The 18687-nt window shown below is 46.5% G+C and overlaps 1 protein-coding gene across 11 annotated transcripts in view; it reads right to left on the bottom strand.

Annotated features, from left to right (window-relative positions):
* The window catches only part of TMEM131L (transmembrane 131 like), a 173869-nt gene extending 155823 nt beyond the window's left edge, over positions 1-18046 (bottom strand). For 6 of the 11 annotated variants that reach the window (XM_044930564.1, XM_044930569.1, XM_044930570.1 and 3 more), the window contains exons 1-3: positions 17847-18046; positions 17096-17166; positions 4221-4264 (exon numbers count right to left, since the gene is read on the bottom strand). In XM_044930564.1, the coding sequence (XP_044786499.1) occupies positions 4221-4264; positions 17096-17166; positions 17847-17970 (239 nt within the window). In that variant the 5' untranslated portion in view covers positions 17971-18046. The remainder of the gene's footprint in view (positions 1-4220; positions 4265-17095; positions 17167-17846) is intronic. The other 5 variants (XM_025268211.2, XM_044930563.1, XM_025268212.2 and 2 more) reach the window with 1 other exon arrangement.
* Between the last annotated feature and the right edge of the window lie 641 nt (positions 18047-18687).

Here is an 18687-nt window from a genome sequence, read left to right as displayed (position 1 = left end):
TTACAGAGAATTCATGGTGAAAACTCCAGAAGCAACATTTTCAGAAAATGGACACAGAGAAGGTTTTCTGGTTGCAGCATCCAACCTTCATCATGATCTTGCCTTTACACAAAAGGAAAAAAAGTCAACAACAACAACAGAAAAACCCAAGAGGCTTGGAAGTCCAGCTAAAAGGAAAGCAATGAGGGATAAAGTAACAGCAAAACGCTGGAATCCTGGTCCTTGAGAAGATTAAAACATCCAAATCAGGGTTGAGCCAACAGTGAGTCATGAGGAAGGAGTTCTGCAGTCAGTTCGGCAGTGGCAGCCGGTGTTTTTTCAATGAAAGAGAATGAAACAAGCTCTGTGGTGCTGAGAGCTGCACGACAGTGTGAATGTACTCAACACCACAGAAGTGCACACTTCAGACTGGCTAAAGTGGTGGGGTTCCACGGATTTTGCCACAATTTTTTAAAATGGAGAAGAAAACAGAGTACACCACAGGTAGCACAGGTTAAGTGCTATTTTACAAATAAATAAGCAGGAGTACAGAGTCATACACCCCCATTAACTGCCTGTGGGTAGTAAGTAATCACAGTGTAAAAGGTCTCCCGCTGAGCTGCTGTCCGTCTGAAAGCCACTGACTCAACGCCCCCCACACCCGCAAGCCAATTATCCACGTCAAAAGAGGAAGAAGGGCAAAATCGACTCCATATCTTTACGTGTGGTGGGAAACTGGTGAGAATAAACTAGTTCTTAGTAATAAGAAGGAAGCATCTGTGAAAGCAGAAATCCAGGGCAAAGGTACAAAGGACAAGGCCCCTGAAGACGCAGGCTGGCCTCCCTAGCCCACACCCTAGCTCACACTCACCCCCCAGCTCCCAGCAGCTCACACTCACTCCCGAGCCCACACTGCCTCCTGTCTCATCAAGTCTGAGATTCCTAGGAGGCAGCCAAGCAGAGTTCCCGCCTGCCCTGCGCCAGACCTTTCCCATCACATCATCGCTGCTCCAGGCTTCTCTCCATCTCCACAACTGAGTCAACCAAAGCTCACCACAGAACTGCCCATGTCTTCCGTCCCCACCACTGCCAGCCAAGCTGGAACCACCATCGGCACGCAGCTGTTCTTGCTCCAAGACCCTCAAACTGGACCATGACAAACTTCAAGCTTTGACCCATATATTTAAGTAATCTCAAACAGCTAAAATGTTATATATACTGTGAATCTCAATGTTTGCAAAAAATGTAATTTCTGACATATTGTAAATACTGGCAATTTTAATCAGACTCACACTTTTAAAATTATATTCAAAGAAATCTAAATACCACTGCAATAACTTTCATCATCAAAATATACAGATGGACTTTCCTGTATTGCTGGATATTCTCTCAAAAGGATTTTAACCTAAAATAGCTTTATGTTCAAAACCTCTTTCAACAAAACTATGGGCTCGCATTGAGATTTCAGGATTTTTTAAAATATCTTATGACCACAGGATCTAAGTGTTCATTTTTTTCTTCTGAATTATCATTATAATTTTATTAGCACACAACTGATCAAACCAAGAAATTTTACAAATTTTCATAGGTAATTGAACATAATTTTATTGAAACTGCATCCTTTAATGAGATGAATAAACTGTCTTTTCCCTCCTAATTGATTTATGTGAATATTACTGTTAGAATGAGACAAGTGTAATTAGCATCAATTTGTTCTTATTTTCCTTGTCCTTTTTTTTTTAATGTAAGCACTGAGAAAGTTTGTTCATATAGGTGTGAATGGAAGAACAACCTTTGTTACAGCACTGTCCCTACATGCTCTAATCTCCCTCAGGATTTTAGCCAAAAGTCTATCATTAAAAATAACTTTTAGGAGAAAATATTTGCAAACAAAACACCTGACAAGGGATTAATCTCCAAAATATACAAACAGTTCATGCAGCTCAATATTGAAAAAACAAAAACCCCAATCAAAATATGGGTGAAAGATCTAAACAGACAGTTCTCCAAAGCACACATACAGACGGCCAACGAACATGTGAAAATATGCTCAACATCACTAATTATTAGAGAAATGCAAATCAAAGTTATAAGGAGGCATCACCTCAAATCGGTCAGAATGGCCATTATCAAAAAAATCTACAAACAATAAATGCTAGAGAGGGTGTGGAGAAAATGAAACTCACACTGTTGGTGGGAATGTAAAATAGTACAGTCATTGTGGAGAACAGTAACAGTTTTAGTTTTAAAAAACTAAAAATAGAACTACCATATGACCCAGCAATCCCACTCCTGGGCATACATCCAGAGAAAACCATAATTCAGAAAGATACATGCACCCCAATATCCACTGCAGTGCTGTTTACAATAGACAGGACATGGAAGCAACCCAAATGTCCATCAACAGAAGAATGGATAAAGAAGATGTGGTATACACACATACCATGGAATATTACTCAGCCACAAAAAGACATGACACTGTGCAATTTGCAGACAGGTGGATGGACACAGAGACTGGCATACAGAGCAAAGGAGTTAGAAAGAGAAAAGCATTGTATAGTATGGTTAATGTGGAAGCTAGAAAAATGCTACAGATGAGCTTATCCGCAAAGCAGACACAGAGACACAGACACACAGATCGTATGGATACCAGGGAAAGAAGGGGGAACAGGAAGAACCGAGAGATTGGGGTTGACATATATATACTACTGTGCATACAAATCTGGAGGAGGGCACGGCAACCCACTCCAGTATTCCTGCCTAGAGAATCCCATGGACAGAGGAGCCCAGCGGGCTACAGTCCACAGTGCAGCACAGAGTTGGATACGACTGAAGGGACTTAGCATGCATGCGTGCATGTATCAAACCGGTAACTAATGAGGACCAAACTCAGAGCACAGGCAACCCTACTCAATGCTCTGTGGTGACCTACATGGGAAGGAAACCCAAAAAAGGGGGCATGTATGTATATGCTTAGCTGATTCACTTTGCTATACATTGTACAGCAATGTTCTGTACAGTGTTCTAACACAACATTATAAAGCAACTATACACCAGCAAAAATTAAGAAAAAGAAAAAGAACTTTTGATAGTCTAAACAACTGCCCATTTGATTGGGTCCTCCTTCAATTTTATAGAAAGTAAAGACGGGAAAACCACTAGAGTTACCAATGACCCTGTGATCCAATCAGAGTTCAATCATTTTCTCCTAACCAGTAACAGTATTTTAAACTGTCTCTTTGCCCAAGGTGAAGCACAAAGGAAGATGAGGCTCCGGTCAAAGGCATGCCTTTCTTCGGCAAAGCAGAGGAGTGAGGTTGTGAGAGAAGAGGTGGGAAACGATGACTTGCGATCTCAGATCAGTTTCAGGACAGTACATGGATGCTGGGAATCCAGAAGCTGATTCTCTGAAACATATCCCCTTGCCCAGGCACCACTTAGAGAGTACTGAGGTCCTTCCAAGGCACCAGATATCCCAGATTGACAACAGTGAACCAAGGGAGCCCTGGGACCAAAGCATTCTCTTAAAAAATGGAATTTACGTCTTTTGATTTGCCAGCCACTTTTAACCACTCACCTCAAGCTTACAAAAATAAAGCTGCATCTCGTCACTGTGGTCTCCTCTCAGGTCCCGCCTCACCCGTTATCCTACAGAACCCTACTGGCCGTCTCCAGGCCCCTGCACCGCCTCCAGTGCCTCCCACCACGGGCCCTGGCACCCTCCCTTCCTTCCGCCTGGCACGTGGCTGCCCCCACGCATTCCCACACTTCAGCTCCAGCGTCACCTCTGACCACGTGTCCACGTGACCCACCGCACTCATCTCTCCCACAGCAGTTGAATTACTGATAGTTCTTATTATAAACATAACTATTTTGCTTTATTTACAGTAATGTCTGGCTTCCCTACTGCACACAAGCAGGTCTCAGTCAAAGTGTTGTGTTCGGCTCCCAGCACCGTGATGACCAACAGGTGTGTGTAGACAGAACCGAGCGTGTACAGCACGGAGCGTGCAAGGACATCACAGGAGCGTGAAGCTGGGACGGGGGATGTCTCCAGAGCTTTCCGTGCAACTTCATTTTAAAACAAAACCGTATTATTAGAGAGTCCAGATACCCCAAATGTCAAACAGAAACGTTTCTCACAGGTATTATTAAATGCATAAACACATATTCCAAGACGTGAGACAGCATCCAAAGTGGGCAGGGAGCTTTACCCGGACTCACTCCCATCCTTTCCTTACCTCTGTTCTTGAGACTGCTCCTCTGTGTCGTCTTCAGAATCACCCTATTGAGAAAGAACATGCTTTAGCAGCTGTTTCAGAGAAACACACCATCTCCCAAAAAACAAAAATAAAACCTTCTTCAAATCCCGCATGGGTGATGAACTGCCTGCCTCACAGCACACACTCAGTAAACACTTACTGGGAAGAACGACACTGCAACGGGGCACAGGCAGCGGAGCCCGCCAGGCGCTCCCTCAGATGCGCCCTGCAAGCAGGCGGCCCACCTGTTTAAGACTGCCAGCAAAGCACCGTCTCAAACCACTCTCCTTTCCAAGAGCCTTTTTCTGACGTTCAAGTTTAATCACACAAGACAAAGTTTAATGATAATTAAAATCCCCAAATACAAAAACTGTACTGAATAGCTCAGAATCCCCTATACGAACACCCGATATATGTCGACTCCAACATAAAAAAGCTGACCATGCTATGAATGGCTCCAATCCACTTCCAAAATCTCCGCGACCTACCATGCCACGCTGTGGCCAGGAGACACACACCAAGAGGGTGAAAAGACAAGGCACTTGCAACAGGAGCAAAAGGGCAGGTCCAGTTCAGCGCTGCGTGGGTGCGTGTGGGCACTCACGCCCTTGGCTTCTGTCCTCTCCCGAAGCCACACTGTGGGCGGCTTTCTACCCAGCCCTCCTCCTCCTCCGCACCCCAGCCCCAGCGCCCCGCCCTCCCGGCCGCCCTGCCTCCTGAGCCCAGACCTCCATGCACTAACTCCCTCTGACTGTTAACCTGTGCCTGGAGCCACAGGGCCCAAATCCCTTTCTGTAGCCCCAACCTCTCACTCAAACACGTTTAGATCAATGCCCACCTTCCTATGAAAGCTGAGGCTCAAACAAGCTAGGTCAGATCCCACAGGACAGGCAGGACCAATTAACTTAGCTGCAGCCCCACCACCAAACAGCTCCAGGGTCTGCACACCATCTCCCCAGAAACAGCCACACCAGACTCGCAATGTCAGGGGTCCCTGCCAAGGGCCCACTCATGTCCAGGAGGCCATCACACCCCCTGACCCCTGGGAAAACCTGTCACCCCCAAGCAGAGGATCTGTCCCCTCAGCAGACCTGTCCTTCTCCACCCCTTCTACCTGCAAATGAGCCCGAGCCATCAGCGCCCAGGCCTACACGACCACTGCGACAGGCTTTCCAGGCTATGGAAGGCTGCTGCCTTTCCTGGACGTGGAGAAAAGGAAACCCCCTCTACTGCTGGTGGGAATGGGGGTTACAGAGAGTATTACAGAGGTTTCTCAAAAAACTAAAAACAGAACTACCATATACCCAGCAGTTCCACTCGAGTATATATGTGAGAAAAACAAAAACACTGATTCGAAAAAGATACATGCACCCCAGTGTTCACAGCACCTCTATTCCCAAGAGCTAAGATATGGACACAGCCCAGATGCCCATCAAGAGATGAACGGATGAAGATGTCACACACACACACACACACACACACACACACACACACACACACAAACGGAATACTACTCAGCCATAAAAAATGAAAATAAGACAGAGAAAGACAAATACTGTATGACATCACTTGCATGTAAAATCTAAAAAAATTACAACTAGGGAATACAAAAAAAACACACTGATACAGAGAAGAAACTAGGAGTCGGCGTGGGAGAGGGACAAGATGGGGGCAGAAGAATCACTTCAATTTATCTAACACTGACATCAGTTATACCTCAACAAAAAAAAATGTAAAGATTGCCACTGAGTCTGCATACAAAATCAGACAGAAGGAGAAAAGATATCTATGTTAACACATATACGTGGGATCTAAAACAATGGTTTAGATGAACCAAGTAAGCAGAGAAGGAACAGAGATGCAGAAATAGAAAACAGACATGTGGCCACGTGGGGTGGGGAGGAGAGGAGGTGGGAGGAATCGGGAAATTAGGGCTGACAAATCTGTATACTACCACGAGTAAATCCGATTGCTAGTGGGAAGCTGCTATATACGCAGGAAGCTCAGCTCGGTGCTCTGAGATGACCTAGAGAGGTGGGAGGCTGGGAGGCTCAAGAGGGAAGGGATGCGTGAATACGTATAGCTGACTCTTCACCACTGGAGACATGGGTTCAATCCCTGGATCAAGAAGATCCCCTGGAATAGGAAATGGCAACTGGCTCCAGAGGAGGCTGGAGGGCTACAGTCCATGGGGTTGCAGAGAGTCAGACATGACTGAGCAACTGAGTACACACACACACACACACACACAGCTGATTCACTTCATTGTACAGTAGAAACTAATGCAGTATTGTAAAGCAATTATACTCCAATAAAAAAATAATAATAAAATTTTAACAAATAAAAAGACTGCTGCATTCAACCCATCCTGTGTGTCAGTCCCTGTGTGGCCCATCTTCCTCAACATCAGTCATTACTTACAGACCCAGCAGTCAAGGTCACCATGTTAATCTCTGCTCAAGAACCTGGCTCCAAGCTCCTGAACTGGGAATTGAGCAACCGACACTTGACTTTGACACACTCACCCCAATCTCTACAGCCACACTTCAGCAGGGATCTGGCTCCCATTCAAAACACAAGCATAAAACATGCCCCCCTGTGACAGCGTGTTAATGCAGGACTCTAAGTGGACCACAGCAAAGAAATAGAGGAAAACAACAGAATGGGAAAGACCAGAGATCTCAAGAAAATTACAGATACCAATGGAACATTTCACACAAAGATGGGCACAATAAAGGGCAGAAACAGCAGAAGAGATTAAGAAGAGGTGATAAGAATACACAGAACTATACAAAAAAGGTCTTATGATCTAGATAATCAAAATGGTGTGGTCACTCACCTAGAGCCAGACATACCAGAGTATGAAGTCAAGTGGGCCTTAGGAAGCATCACTACAAAGTTACTGGAGGTGATGGAATTCCAGCTGAGCTATTTCAAATCCTAAAAGATGATGCTGTGAAAGTGCTGCCCTCAATATGCCAGCAAATTTGGAAAACTCAGCAGTGGCCACAGGACTGGGAAAGGTCAGTTTTCACTTCAATATCAAAGAAAGGCAACGCCAAAGAATGCTCAAACTACAGCATAATTGCATTCATCTCACACGCTAGCACAGAGAAGGCAATGGCACCCCACTCCAGTACTCTTGCCTGGAAACTCCCATGGATGGAGGAGCCTGGTAGGCTGTAGGCCATGGGGTCGCTAAGAGTCGGACATGACTGAGTGACTTCACTTTCACTTTTCACTTGCATGCATTGGAGAAGGAAATGGCAACCCACTCCAGTGTTCTTGCCTAGAGAATCCAAGGGACAGGGGAGCCTGGTGTGGTGCCGTCTATGGGGTCGCACAGAGTCGGACACAACTGAAGCAACTTAGCAATAGCAGCACACGCTACCAAAGTAATGCTCAAAATTCTCCAAGCCAAGCTTCAACAGTACGTCAACAGTGAACTTCCAGATGTTCACGCTGGATTCAGAAAAGGCAGAGGAACCAGAGATCAAATTGCCAACATCTACTGGATCACAGAAAAAGACAGACAGTTCTTGCTTTTTGTTAGTCTCCTGCTTTATTGACTACACCAAAGCCTTTAACTGTGTGGATCATAACAGACTATGGAAAATTCTTCAAGAGATGGGAATACCAGACCACCTGACCTGCCTCCTGAGAAATGTGTATGCAGGTTAAGTAGCAACAGTTAGAACTGGACATGGAACAGACTGGTTCCAAATCAGGAAAGAAGTACCTCAAGGCTGCACACTATCACCCTGCTTATTTAACTTATACGCAGAGTACATCACGCAAGATATGGACTGGATGAAGCATAAGCCGGAATCAAGATTGCCAGGAGAAATATCAATAACCTCAGATATGCAGATGACACCACCCTTATGGCAGGAAGTGAAGAACTAAAGAGCATCTTGATTTCTGAAAGTAAAAAGAGGAAAGTGAAAAAGTTGGCTTAAAACCCAACATTCAGAAAATTAAGATCATGGCATCCAGTCCCATCACTGCATGGCAAACAGATAAGGAAACAATGACAGACTTTATTTTTTGGGGCTCCAAAATCATAGCAGATGGTGACAGCAGCCATGAAATTAAAGGACGCTGCTCCTTGGAAGAAAAGCTATGATCAACCTAGACAGCATATTAAAAAGCAGAGACATCACTTTGCCAACAAAGGTCCATCTAGTCGCAAAGCTATGGTTTTTCCAGTAGTCATGTATGGATGTGAGAGTTGGACTATAAAGAAAGCTGAGTGCCGAAGAATAGATGCATTTGAACTGTTATGTTGGAGAAGACTCTTGAGAGTCCTTTGGACTGTAAGGAGATCCAACCAGTCCATTCTAAAGGAGGTCAGTCCTGATTATTTATTAGAAGGACTGACGCTGAAGATGAAACTCCAGTAATTTGGCCACCTAATGCGAAGAACTGACTCACTAGAAAAGACCCTGATGTTGAGAAAGATTGAAGGTGGGAGGAGAAAGGGACAACAGAGGATGAGATGGTTGGATGGCTCACCAACGTGGTGGACATGAGTTTGAGTAAGCTCCAGGAGTTGGTGATGGACAGGGAAGCCTGGCATGCTGCAGTCCATGGGGTCACAAAGAGCATGACTGAGCAAGTGAACTGAAATGACATGTCCATCCCAAGCTCCCTAACTATCCCTTCCCCTCATCCTCCCCCCTGGCAACCCTAAGTTCATTCTCTGAGTCTGTAAATCCCTGTTTTGTAAAGAACTTAATTTTATCATTTCTTTCTAGATGCTACATATAAAGGATATCATACGATGTATCTTCTCTAACTTCACTCAATGACAATTTCCAGGTCCATGCATGTTGCTGCACATGGCACTGTTTCATTCTTTTTAATGCTGAGAAACAGTACATTGCATACATGTAGCACATCTTCCTGATTCGTTCCTCGGCTGATGGACATTGAGGCTGCGTCCATGTGTTGGCTATTGTAAACAGTGCTGCAAGGAACACTGGGGCACACGTATCCTTTTAGATCACGTTTTTCTCTTGATACTCGCCCAGGCGTGGGACTGCAGAGTCATATGCCTACCTTGACCTCTTAAATTAAAACTGTAATTCCTACTGTCCAAATCTTCCTCCAGTCTGCCACCACATTATCACTGATGCCCTTCTAACAGAGTACATAACTTACAATTTTGTCTACTTCTCATTTATCACCCATATGCCTCCATTAAACAGGCAGCTCAGTGCGGGCAGTGGTTTTCTTTCCTTGTTCCCCGTGACAGCCCCAGCACGTCAAACAGTGCTCAGCCCACAGTATGTGTGCCATAAATGTCTGCAGGGCTAAGCACAGTCTGTTTCCTAAATACTAGTGAGTACTGCCCCATACCTGTCAGAAAGCTATTATCAAAAAGACAGAAGATCACAAAGGTTGGAGAAGATGTGGAAAAAAGGGAACCCTCGGGCACTGCCGGTGGGATGTACTGTGGCGCAGCCGCTATGGAAACAGTATGGAGGTTTCGCAAAAAATTAAAACCAGAACTACCATACGATCCAGCAATTCCATGTCTGAGTATTCATCCAGAGAAACTAAAACACTAACTTGAAAATATATATAGTAGATAGATATATATACATATCTAAGCTCACTGCAGCATTATTTACAGTACCAACACAAAGATGCAACCTAAGTTGTAATCTAAGTGTCCACTGATGGATGGATGGATAAAGAACATGTGGTATGAAAACACACTGGAATATTACTCAGCCATATTAAAAAAATGAAATCTTGCCATTTGTAACAACATGAACAGACTATGAGGGCATCATGCAAGGTGAAATAAGTCGAAGACCAAATTCCATATGATCTCGCCTATTTGTGGAATCTTTAACAAAACAAAACAAAAAAACAGAACACCAAGTTCACAGATCCAAGGAACAGATTGGTGGTTCCCAGGGGCAGGGGGACGGGGGTTGGGCAAAATGAATGAAGGATGTCAAAAGGTGCGGACTTCATTTATAAAATGAGTAATTTGTCACAAGGATATAATGTAGAGCCTGGTGACCACAGTAAATAATATTGTACAGCATATGTGAAATTGGCTGAGAGAGTAAATCTTAAAAGTTCTCATCACAAGAAAAAAATGTTTGTTACTAGGTATGGTAATAGATCTTAACTAGACTTATTGAGACTTCCCTGGTGGGCCAGGCTTCCAATACAGGGGGTGCGGGTTCAATCCCTAGTTGGTGAAGTAAGATTCATATGGCATGGCCAAAAACTAAAAAATAAATAAAAGTTAACTAGACTGACTGTGGTGATCATTTTTCAGCAGCTCCAAGTATAGAATCATTATGGTGTAAACCTAAAACTCATGGAACATTTTATGTCAATTATAGCTCAATAAAAATTTTTTCCAATTAAAAATGTTAATAGCAGTAGATATAACTATTTTTTAAAACTCAATTAAGCAAGTTTTTAAAATTTGAAACTGAACATCCATTTATTTCTCTCAGACGTGGGCACTTTATCAGCACCACGGTATTTTTCTGGTCAGACGGCATTAAAACTCACACAGGAGCAAGGGGGCCAAAAGCCCGATCTCATGCTGAACATCTCCAGGGTTCAAATTCCATGACTGCTGCGTGCTTATCACCTTGGACAAGTTACTTACCCACTGTGGGGTCTCAATTTCCTCATCTGAAATCAGCTCTCAACACTTCATAGCTTCTGGAGTCTTAGCATGAGTTAACATCCGAGGGTGTTATAGAATGGGAAAGACTAGAGATCTCTTCAAGAAAATTACAGAGACACCAAGGGAACATTTCATGCAAAGATGGGCACAATAAAAGACAGAAATGGTATGGACCTAACAGAAGCAGAAGATATTAAGAAGAGGTGGCAAGAATACACAGAAGAACTGTACAAAAAAGATCTTCATGAGCCAGATAATCACGATGGTGTGATCACTCTCCTGGAGCCAAACATCCTGGAATGTGAAGTCAAGTGGGCCTTAGGAAGCATCACTACGAACAAAGCTAGTGGAGGTGATGGAATTCCAGTTGAGCTATTTCAAATCCTAAAAGATGATGCTGTGAAAGTGCTGCACTCAATATGCCAGCAAATTTGGAAAACTCAGCAGTGGCCACAGGACTGGAAAAGGTCAGTTTTCACTTCAATCCCAAAGAAAGGCAATGCCAAAGAATGCTCAAACTACCACACAATTGCACTCATCTCACATGCTAGCAAAGTAATGCTCAAAATTCTCTAAGCCAAGCTTCAACAGTACGTCAACTGTGAACTTCCAGATGTTCAAGCTGGATTTAGAAAAGGCAGAGGAACCAGAGATCAGATTGCCAACATCCACTGGATCACAGAAAAATTCAGACAGTTCTTTTTGTTAGTCTCCTGCTTTATTGACTACACCAAAGCCTTTGACAGTGTGAATCACAACAAACTATGGAAAATTCTTAAGAGAGATGGGAATACCAGACCACCTGACCTGCCTCCTGAGAAATCTGCATGCAGGTCAAGAAGCAACGTTAGAAACAGACATGGAACAACGGACGGGTTCCAAATAGGGAAAGGAGTACATCAAGGCTGTATATTGTCACCCTGCTTATTTAATTTATATGCAGAGTACATCGTGTGAAATGCCGGGCTGGATGAAGCACAAACTAGAACCAAGAAGGCTGGGAAAAATATCAATAACCTCAGATATTCAGATGATACCACCCTTATGGCAGAAAGTGAAGAAGAACTAAAAAGATTCTTAATGAAAGTAAAAGAGGAGAGTAAAAAAGCTGGCTTAAAACTCAACATTCAAAAACCTAAGACCATGGCATCCAGTTTCATCATGGCAAACAGATGGGGAAACAATGACAGACTTTATTTTCCTAGACTCCAAAATCACTGCAGATGGTGACTGCAGCCATAAAATTGAAAGACGCTTGCCCCTTTGAAGAAAAGCTATGACAAACCTAGTCAGTATATTAAAAAGCAGAGACATTACTTTGCCTACAATGATCTGTCTAATCAAAGCTATGGTTTTTCCAGTGGTCATGTATGGATGTGAGAGTTGGACCATAAAGAAAGCTGAGCACAAAAGAACTGATGCTTTTGAACTGTGGTGTTGGAGAAGACTCCTGAGAGTCCCTTGGACTGCCAAGAGATCCAACCAGTCCATCCTAAAGGATATCAGTCCTGAATGTTCATTGGAAGGACTGATGCTGAAGCTGAAACTCCCGTACTTGGGCCACCTGATGCAAAGAGCTGACTCATATGAAAAGACCCTGATGCAGGGAAAGAGTGAAGGTGGGAAGAGAAGGGGACAACAGAGGATGAGATGGTTGGATGGCATCACCAACTCAATGGACATGAGTTTGAGCAAGCTCCGGGAGTTGGTGATGGACAAGGAGGCCTGGCGTGCTGCGGTCCATGGGGTCACAAAGAGTCAGACACGACGGAGTGACTGAACTGAACAACTCGAGGGCTTTTAAACAATGCCAGCAGTATTCATCCCATGTTAGTATTTTTTTACGTTAACAGTGGAATCTGATGCAACCAAAAATAAACCTCTATGACAAAAAGCTTTCCAAATAGGAGGCGGTGCTTCCTGGCCTGGAGCAAGAGGCTATTTCCTTAGTACCTGAGATACTCTGCCATTTCCTGTTTCACTTTCCACTGATTTCCGTTATCTACATGCTCAGGCTTGAGAGGGTAAAATAAACAAGCTGTGGGATTTTTAAAGGCAAAAACATTTCTTATTCAACACTGTACTATCTGAACCCAGGTCAGCTCTTTGCTAGATGGACCAACCAGGCCAGAAGAGCGTGGCCTCCGCATCCCATCCCACGCCATCCCAGACCAACACGCTTCTGGACCAGGTAACAGCTGCTCCTCCTCAGCAGCCATGTTCACGGCTCAGACCCTTAGGGGTGAGGCTTCTCACCCCAGCAAAGGCTGAAGAGACTAAATTAATAAATTCTAGATTGCCCTTCTTGCGCCTAGAACTAATAGAAATGTGATTATTAATAATAAGAACTCAATGTCTAAGATAGTCCATCGGCCATCTTTGAGAAAGACTAACCTCCTAAACAGGGAACTAGACAAGACACTGACCACTGCTCCTCTTTCAGCAGGAAGAACCCCTGAATGCCCCACAATGGGGCCACCAAGCGTAGATGCCCAAACTCTCTTAAGGGAAACCCAATTAGGGCAACAAGGCATACACAAGAGAAAGAAAACAAATCCATACACTCAAAGAACTCAAAGAGGTAAGAGAAATGTAGACAGTGCCAATGCCAAGATAGGGGTCAGGAAGGACTGGTCTTGGATAAACGGCAAGGCAATAGAATTCATGCTTCCATTCAACAGACCCGTGTTGGGCCTGGCTAGCCAAGGGGCAGACGAGTGTCCTGGAGGAATGAGCAAGGCCATGGACAAGGTCAGATCACAAAAGGCCTCAGGCCCAGAGTAGGTCAAACGGTTCACAGGGAATCCCAGAAGTTTCTGATCTTGGAGGAAGAGTAAGAAGGGGCACACAGCAGTGTCTTGCACACACGCAACTACTTCTTGACAATAAAATATTTGACAAAAGCATTTGCTTGGGAGTTGGCATGGTGAAAGCCTGGATGAAGCACAATCAGAGGAGAGGGAAAATTCTGTAAATCTAACTGTAAAATAACATGTTTTCTTCTCCCTTCTTGTTATCAACACAGATCAAGTTTTAATGTCCTTAGACCAAAATATTTTACAAAACAAGAGTATATAACAAAAAGATATGAATAATATAACTTATCTATGCAATTGCTGGGCACATAATAAGTGTGAGTTGCTCAGTTGTGTCTGCCTCTTCAACCTCATGGACTGTAACCTGCCAGGCTCCTCCATCCATGGGATTCTCCAGGCAAGAATACTGGAGTGGGTTGCCATTCCCTTCTCCAGGGGATCTTCCTGACCCAGGGATCGAAGCCGGGTCTCCTGCATTGCAGGCAGACTCTTGCAACAGTCTGAGCCACTATGCAATTGCTAGGCACATACTACTGCTCAGTTATCTGCACGGGCTCAGCCCCTTCAAAGCAGGAAAGCTGTTCCACACTCTCCAGTGACCAAATATAGGGGTCAGATGAGAATACTGCCACAATAATAGGAAACCTGCATTAAGCACTCACTAAGTTCAAGGCACTTAATCGGCACAAAATCCTGAGATCAGTACCACTATTAACCCCATTTTGCAGATGAAGAAACAGAGAGGACAGAGAGGCGGGAAGAATGGAGCTCCGAGTCAAACCCTGGAGGTCTGGCAGCTTATAACAACTCAGTTATATCTGGTTTTACTAATGATGCATTATTCAAGTTCTTGGTCCGTTAAGAGAGCCATTAGAAAAAGAAAAAAAGCCCAATCGACAAAAAAACATTTCCAAAAGAGAGAACTGTGCAAATAACAAGTGTCGGCCAGTGTTAGTATTCAATTTTGTAACACCACATCTTCGGACACTCCTATTTTACCAACCACTGACAAATCTTAGCTTCCGAAGCCATCTTTAAGTCTTCCTGAAAGCAACCCAACTTACAAATTCATTAAACAGAAAACCTTCAAATTTAAATAACACCTATAAATAGTCTACTTTGAATTGACTCCATAACACATATGAGAGAACTTTTTCTGAAAAAATTCAAACTACTTTGAAAAGAATTCCCTAAAAATAACTCTCTTCAGAATTCTCTGCAGTTTACACCACACTCACACACACACACACACACACACACACACACACACGCCATTTAGACAGACATGCAGCTTAGATAGATAAATACAAATAGACCCACATCTATCCCTACCCCTACCCAGGTACATGCACAGTAAAACAATTTCAAAAAAATACACATACACACAGAGATGAAATATTTAGAAAATGATTTTGAACATCAGTTTCACTTTCATTACAGCTTTGATTAAAATAGCCTAGGTATAAACGCTTCTATAGTGAACATGCCAGAGGGACAGCTTCTAAAATTCTAACACTATTTTACCAAAACAAACTATATTATACATATAAACAAAACCAGAAATTAAGAATTAAATAAAATCACTTTTGAGCCTATAAATAAAATCCTTCATCATATCAGAGACTGACATTTCCACCTCTGAGGACAGTGACTGGGCCTTCAACTACTGCTATAACAAATGAAAGTCTATAATTTACTTTCCTTTCAGTCTGGGTTGGCTTTCAACACTAACCAGTTAAGAAGAGGTAGAGGGTACGATTGAGTAAAAATGCAAATATGTATAGATATACACCAGTGCTTCTCAACCCAGGCAATTCTGCTCCCGAGAGACATTTGGCGACGTCTGGAGACATTTTTAGCTGTCACAAATTGGGGGGGGGGGGAGGGACAAGGGGGAGAGAGAAGTAGGAGCCACTGGCATCCAGTGGGTAGGGGCAGATGCTCTAACGGCGCGACAGCACGCCAGCCCCCACAATAAAGAATTCTCCAGCCCCAAATGTTACTAACACCTCTGTGGAAAACTCTGATATACACAAATATGACCATACTTTATTTGTTAAAAGTAAATATGTCAAATGTTAAGTATGGTTCTCTCATCAGGAACTGAATGATTTCTATTTTGTTCTTTTTATCTTATTGCATTTTTTAACACTACACATTTGCCATTTACAATGGGGGTGGGGGGTGGGGGGAGGGATCCATTTAGGAATAAACTTTTAAGAGAAGGACAAACTGTTTGATCCCTATCCCGACAGGAGTTTTTCTCCAAGGACTGGTCTTATGCAGCACCCTGGCCTTCAGCGAAGGGTCAGGAAATTTTTCCTCTAAAAAAATTACCTCTCCACCTTGAAGTTGTTATTCATTAGCCCTGTATTAAAACGAATATTCCAAATATCTAGCAGCACTCCGAAATGTAAAACTGCACAGCATCACCAATTTCCAGCTACACATCCTGTTTTCTAAACAGCCACAAGAGACAACATAGAATTAAGTGCTACCACCAATGGAGAAAGTAATGAACATCCTCAAAACTACAGCACACAAACTGACTATTCCCTGAGGAGTCAAAGCACTCCCCCACCTACCCAAAACATGCATCTCCCATGCTGTGCATGCATACTGTCGCTGCTCAAAGACACTCAACAATATTATATTTAAATATGTACATCTGCAGTCAATGAAAATTTCTCCTAAAGTTAAAAAACCTTAAACACAAAGGTTTTGCTGTACTCTATGGCAGTGGTAAACCCTGGATGATGCCAAATGTCCAACCAATCTTGACCAACGATTTTTCCACATGCCATCATTATATCGCATGGGGTGGGAGTGGGGGCCTTAAATCCGAGTTTTTAGCAAGAGGCTGTATTTTAACACAAATTAAAGGCACTTGGAAAAGATCCAAGATCACCATCCTTTAAAGTCCCATCTTCATCCAAACAAAGCTACTTAAGGCCAATGGCAAGGACCGCTCGCTAACATTTCTGCAATCAACACTGCATCTTCCGGTGGTCCTCAGGCACACAGCACGGCTCACCGAGAGATCAGGGCATGGGCCCCTCGCCCACCCTGGACCACAGCCGGCCGAGGGGCCCGCCCTGTCCCTGGGCACCAGCGCCGCGGGCCGCGGCCCTGCTGAGGTGGCCTCGGCTCCCACCTCCTGAACTTGGGGCCGGCGTGACTCACGCCCTGTCACATGGCGCGGGAGGAGGCCGCGCAGGCCACCGTGGCCAGGTGTTCAGGCTCGGCCCGACCGTTTATTTGTCTTGCAAAGTGGCCCGAGCGCCCGCGCCGCGGGGGGGCCGCGGCCTCGGAGCCTCTCCCCCTCCCCCCGCCCCGCTCCCCGGCAGCCGCCCTGTCACCTCGGCCGTCCTCACCTGAGTGGGCAGCAGGAGTTCCCCTTCCTCCGCCTGCCACAGCTCCACCACGTTCGGCATGGGCTCGATCGCTGCACCAACACCAAAAAACATAACGCGGTTTTAATGCACGGAAAAGAAACGCTTCCTGTTTCCCGATCGTCTCCTCCGTGCACCCGCCTCACCAAAACAAGCCTCCCTTCCCTTCCAGAAGCGGAGGCCACCCGAGGAACCAGCCGCAGATCGGAACACAATGCACCCGGTGCGAGCCGGCAGCCCCTCGGACTGTGAGGCGACTGCGTGCGGACTCGCGAGTTCTCGCGCTTGGGGGGAAGGCAGGCCACCCCGCGGGACCCCGCGCTCCGCATCCCGCAGCAGCTGCAGCGGGCGAGTGCGGGACGCGGCCCTGGCGGCCGGGCTCCGGGAACAAAGCTGCAGGAAACCGGGCCGCGGCGGGGCCCCAGCGCGCGCCACACAAAGCGGGGGCTGCGCCCGGGGCGCCCGGGGCCCGCGCACAAAGGCTCCGGGGCGCGCGCGGCTAGCGGTCCGCGCCGCGGTCCCCGAGCCCCGCGACTGCCCAGCTTTCGGGTGGCCGGGGGCGCTGGAGCGGACGCCGCGGGGAGCGGAGGGCACCAGCCCGGAATTGCAGCCGCTCTCCTTCCCCCTTTCCCGTTCCTCCCCTCGCCCTCTTACAGATCTCAGCGGTTCCCCCAAAAGAAAGAGAGGGGGGGCGGGGTGGAGAGAGGAGCCCGCGGAGCGGCGCCAGGCTGACCTTGTCCCTGAGCCCCTCCCGGGCGGCCGCAGGGCAGAAGAACGTGGAAGACGCCCAGCAGGAGGTTCACGGCCGCGGCGGTGCGGCGGTAGCAGCCGGGCTGCGGGCGTCGGGGCCCCGCCATGCTGCTGCTCGCGCTCCTCTCGGCTGGTCGCCGCGCTCACCGCCCGCTCGCTGGCGCCCCGGCCGCCTCGCCCGGGCCCGCCCCCGCGCCGCCCGCTCGCCTAGCTCCGCCCCGCCCCGCGCCGCCGCGCCGCCCCCGCCCCGCCGCCGCCGCCGCCGCCGCCGCCGCAGCTGCTGCCGGCCCGCCTCGGGCGCGCCGCTCGCTTCGCGCGTGTGCGCCACAGATAGGGAGGGACAGAACGCCGAGGGGCGCGGGGAACGTGGACAATGCGAACGCCGCGGCCGCCGCCCCGCCCCGCGCGGAATGCACGGCCGCGGGCCCGGCTCGAGGCCCCTTGGCGGCCGCCTTCCCCGAGGCGGGGGCTCCAGGCATTTTCCGCGACCGTGACAGGGGCTCTGAGAGCCGGCGGGAGGGATCCCGGGCCACTGTCGCCAGGAACTTTGAGGTGGTTTCCGCTTGGTTTGGGCACGCGGGCCACGATCGCGTTATGACCCACGGGGACGCCGGGTGGTGGTGGGTGGTGGGATGAGGAGTCGCCCAGCGGGAGGCCCTGGGCAGGCTATTAGTGGAAATAATGCACTGGTTGTCCGGAAAGGCGAGTGCAGCCACATGGCTACTGCCAGTCTGCAGCGAGGGTATCCGGTGGCTGCGAAGTCTGTAATTTAACATAAAAAGAGCTCCCCCCAAGACCCGAGAGGCTGACCTCAGCGCCGCGTG

The sequence above is a fragment of the Bubalus bubalis genome, chromosome 17 (genome assembly GCF_019923935.1).
Source record: "Bubalus bubalis isolate 160015118507 breed Murrah chromosome 17, NDDB_SH_1, whole genome shotgun sequence".
Classification (NCBI taxonomy): domain Eukaryota; kingdom Metazoa; phylum Chordata; class Mammalia; order Artiodactyla; family Bovidae; genus Bubalus; species Bubalus bubalis.
The sequence above is the reverse complement of the archived record's forward strand: the minus strand, read 5'-3'. Positions and strand labels throughout refer to the sequence as shown.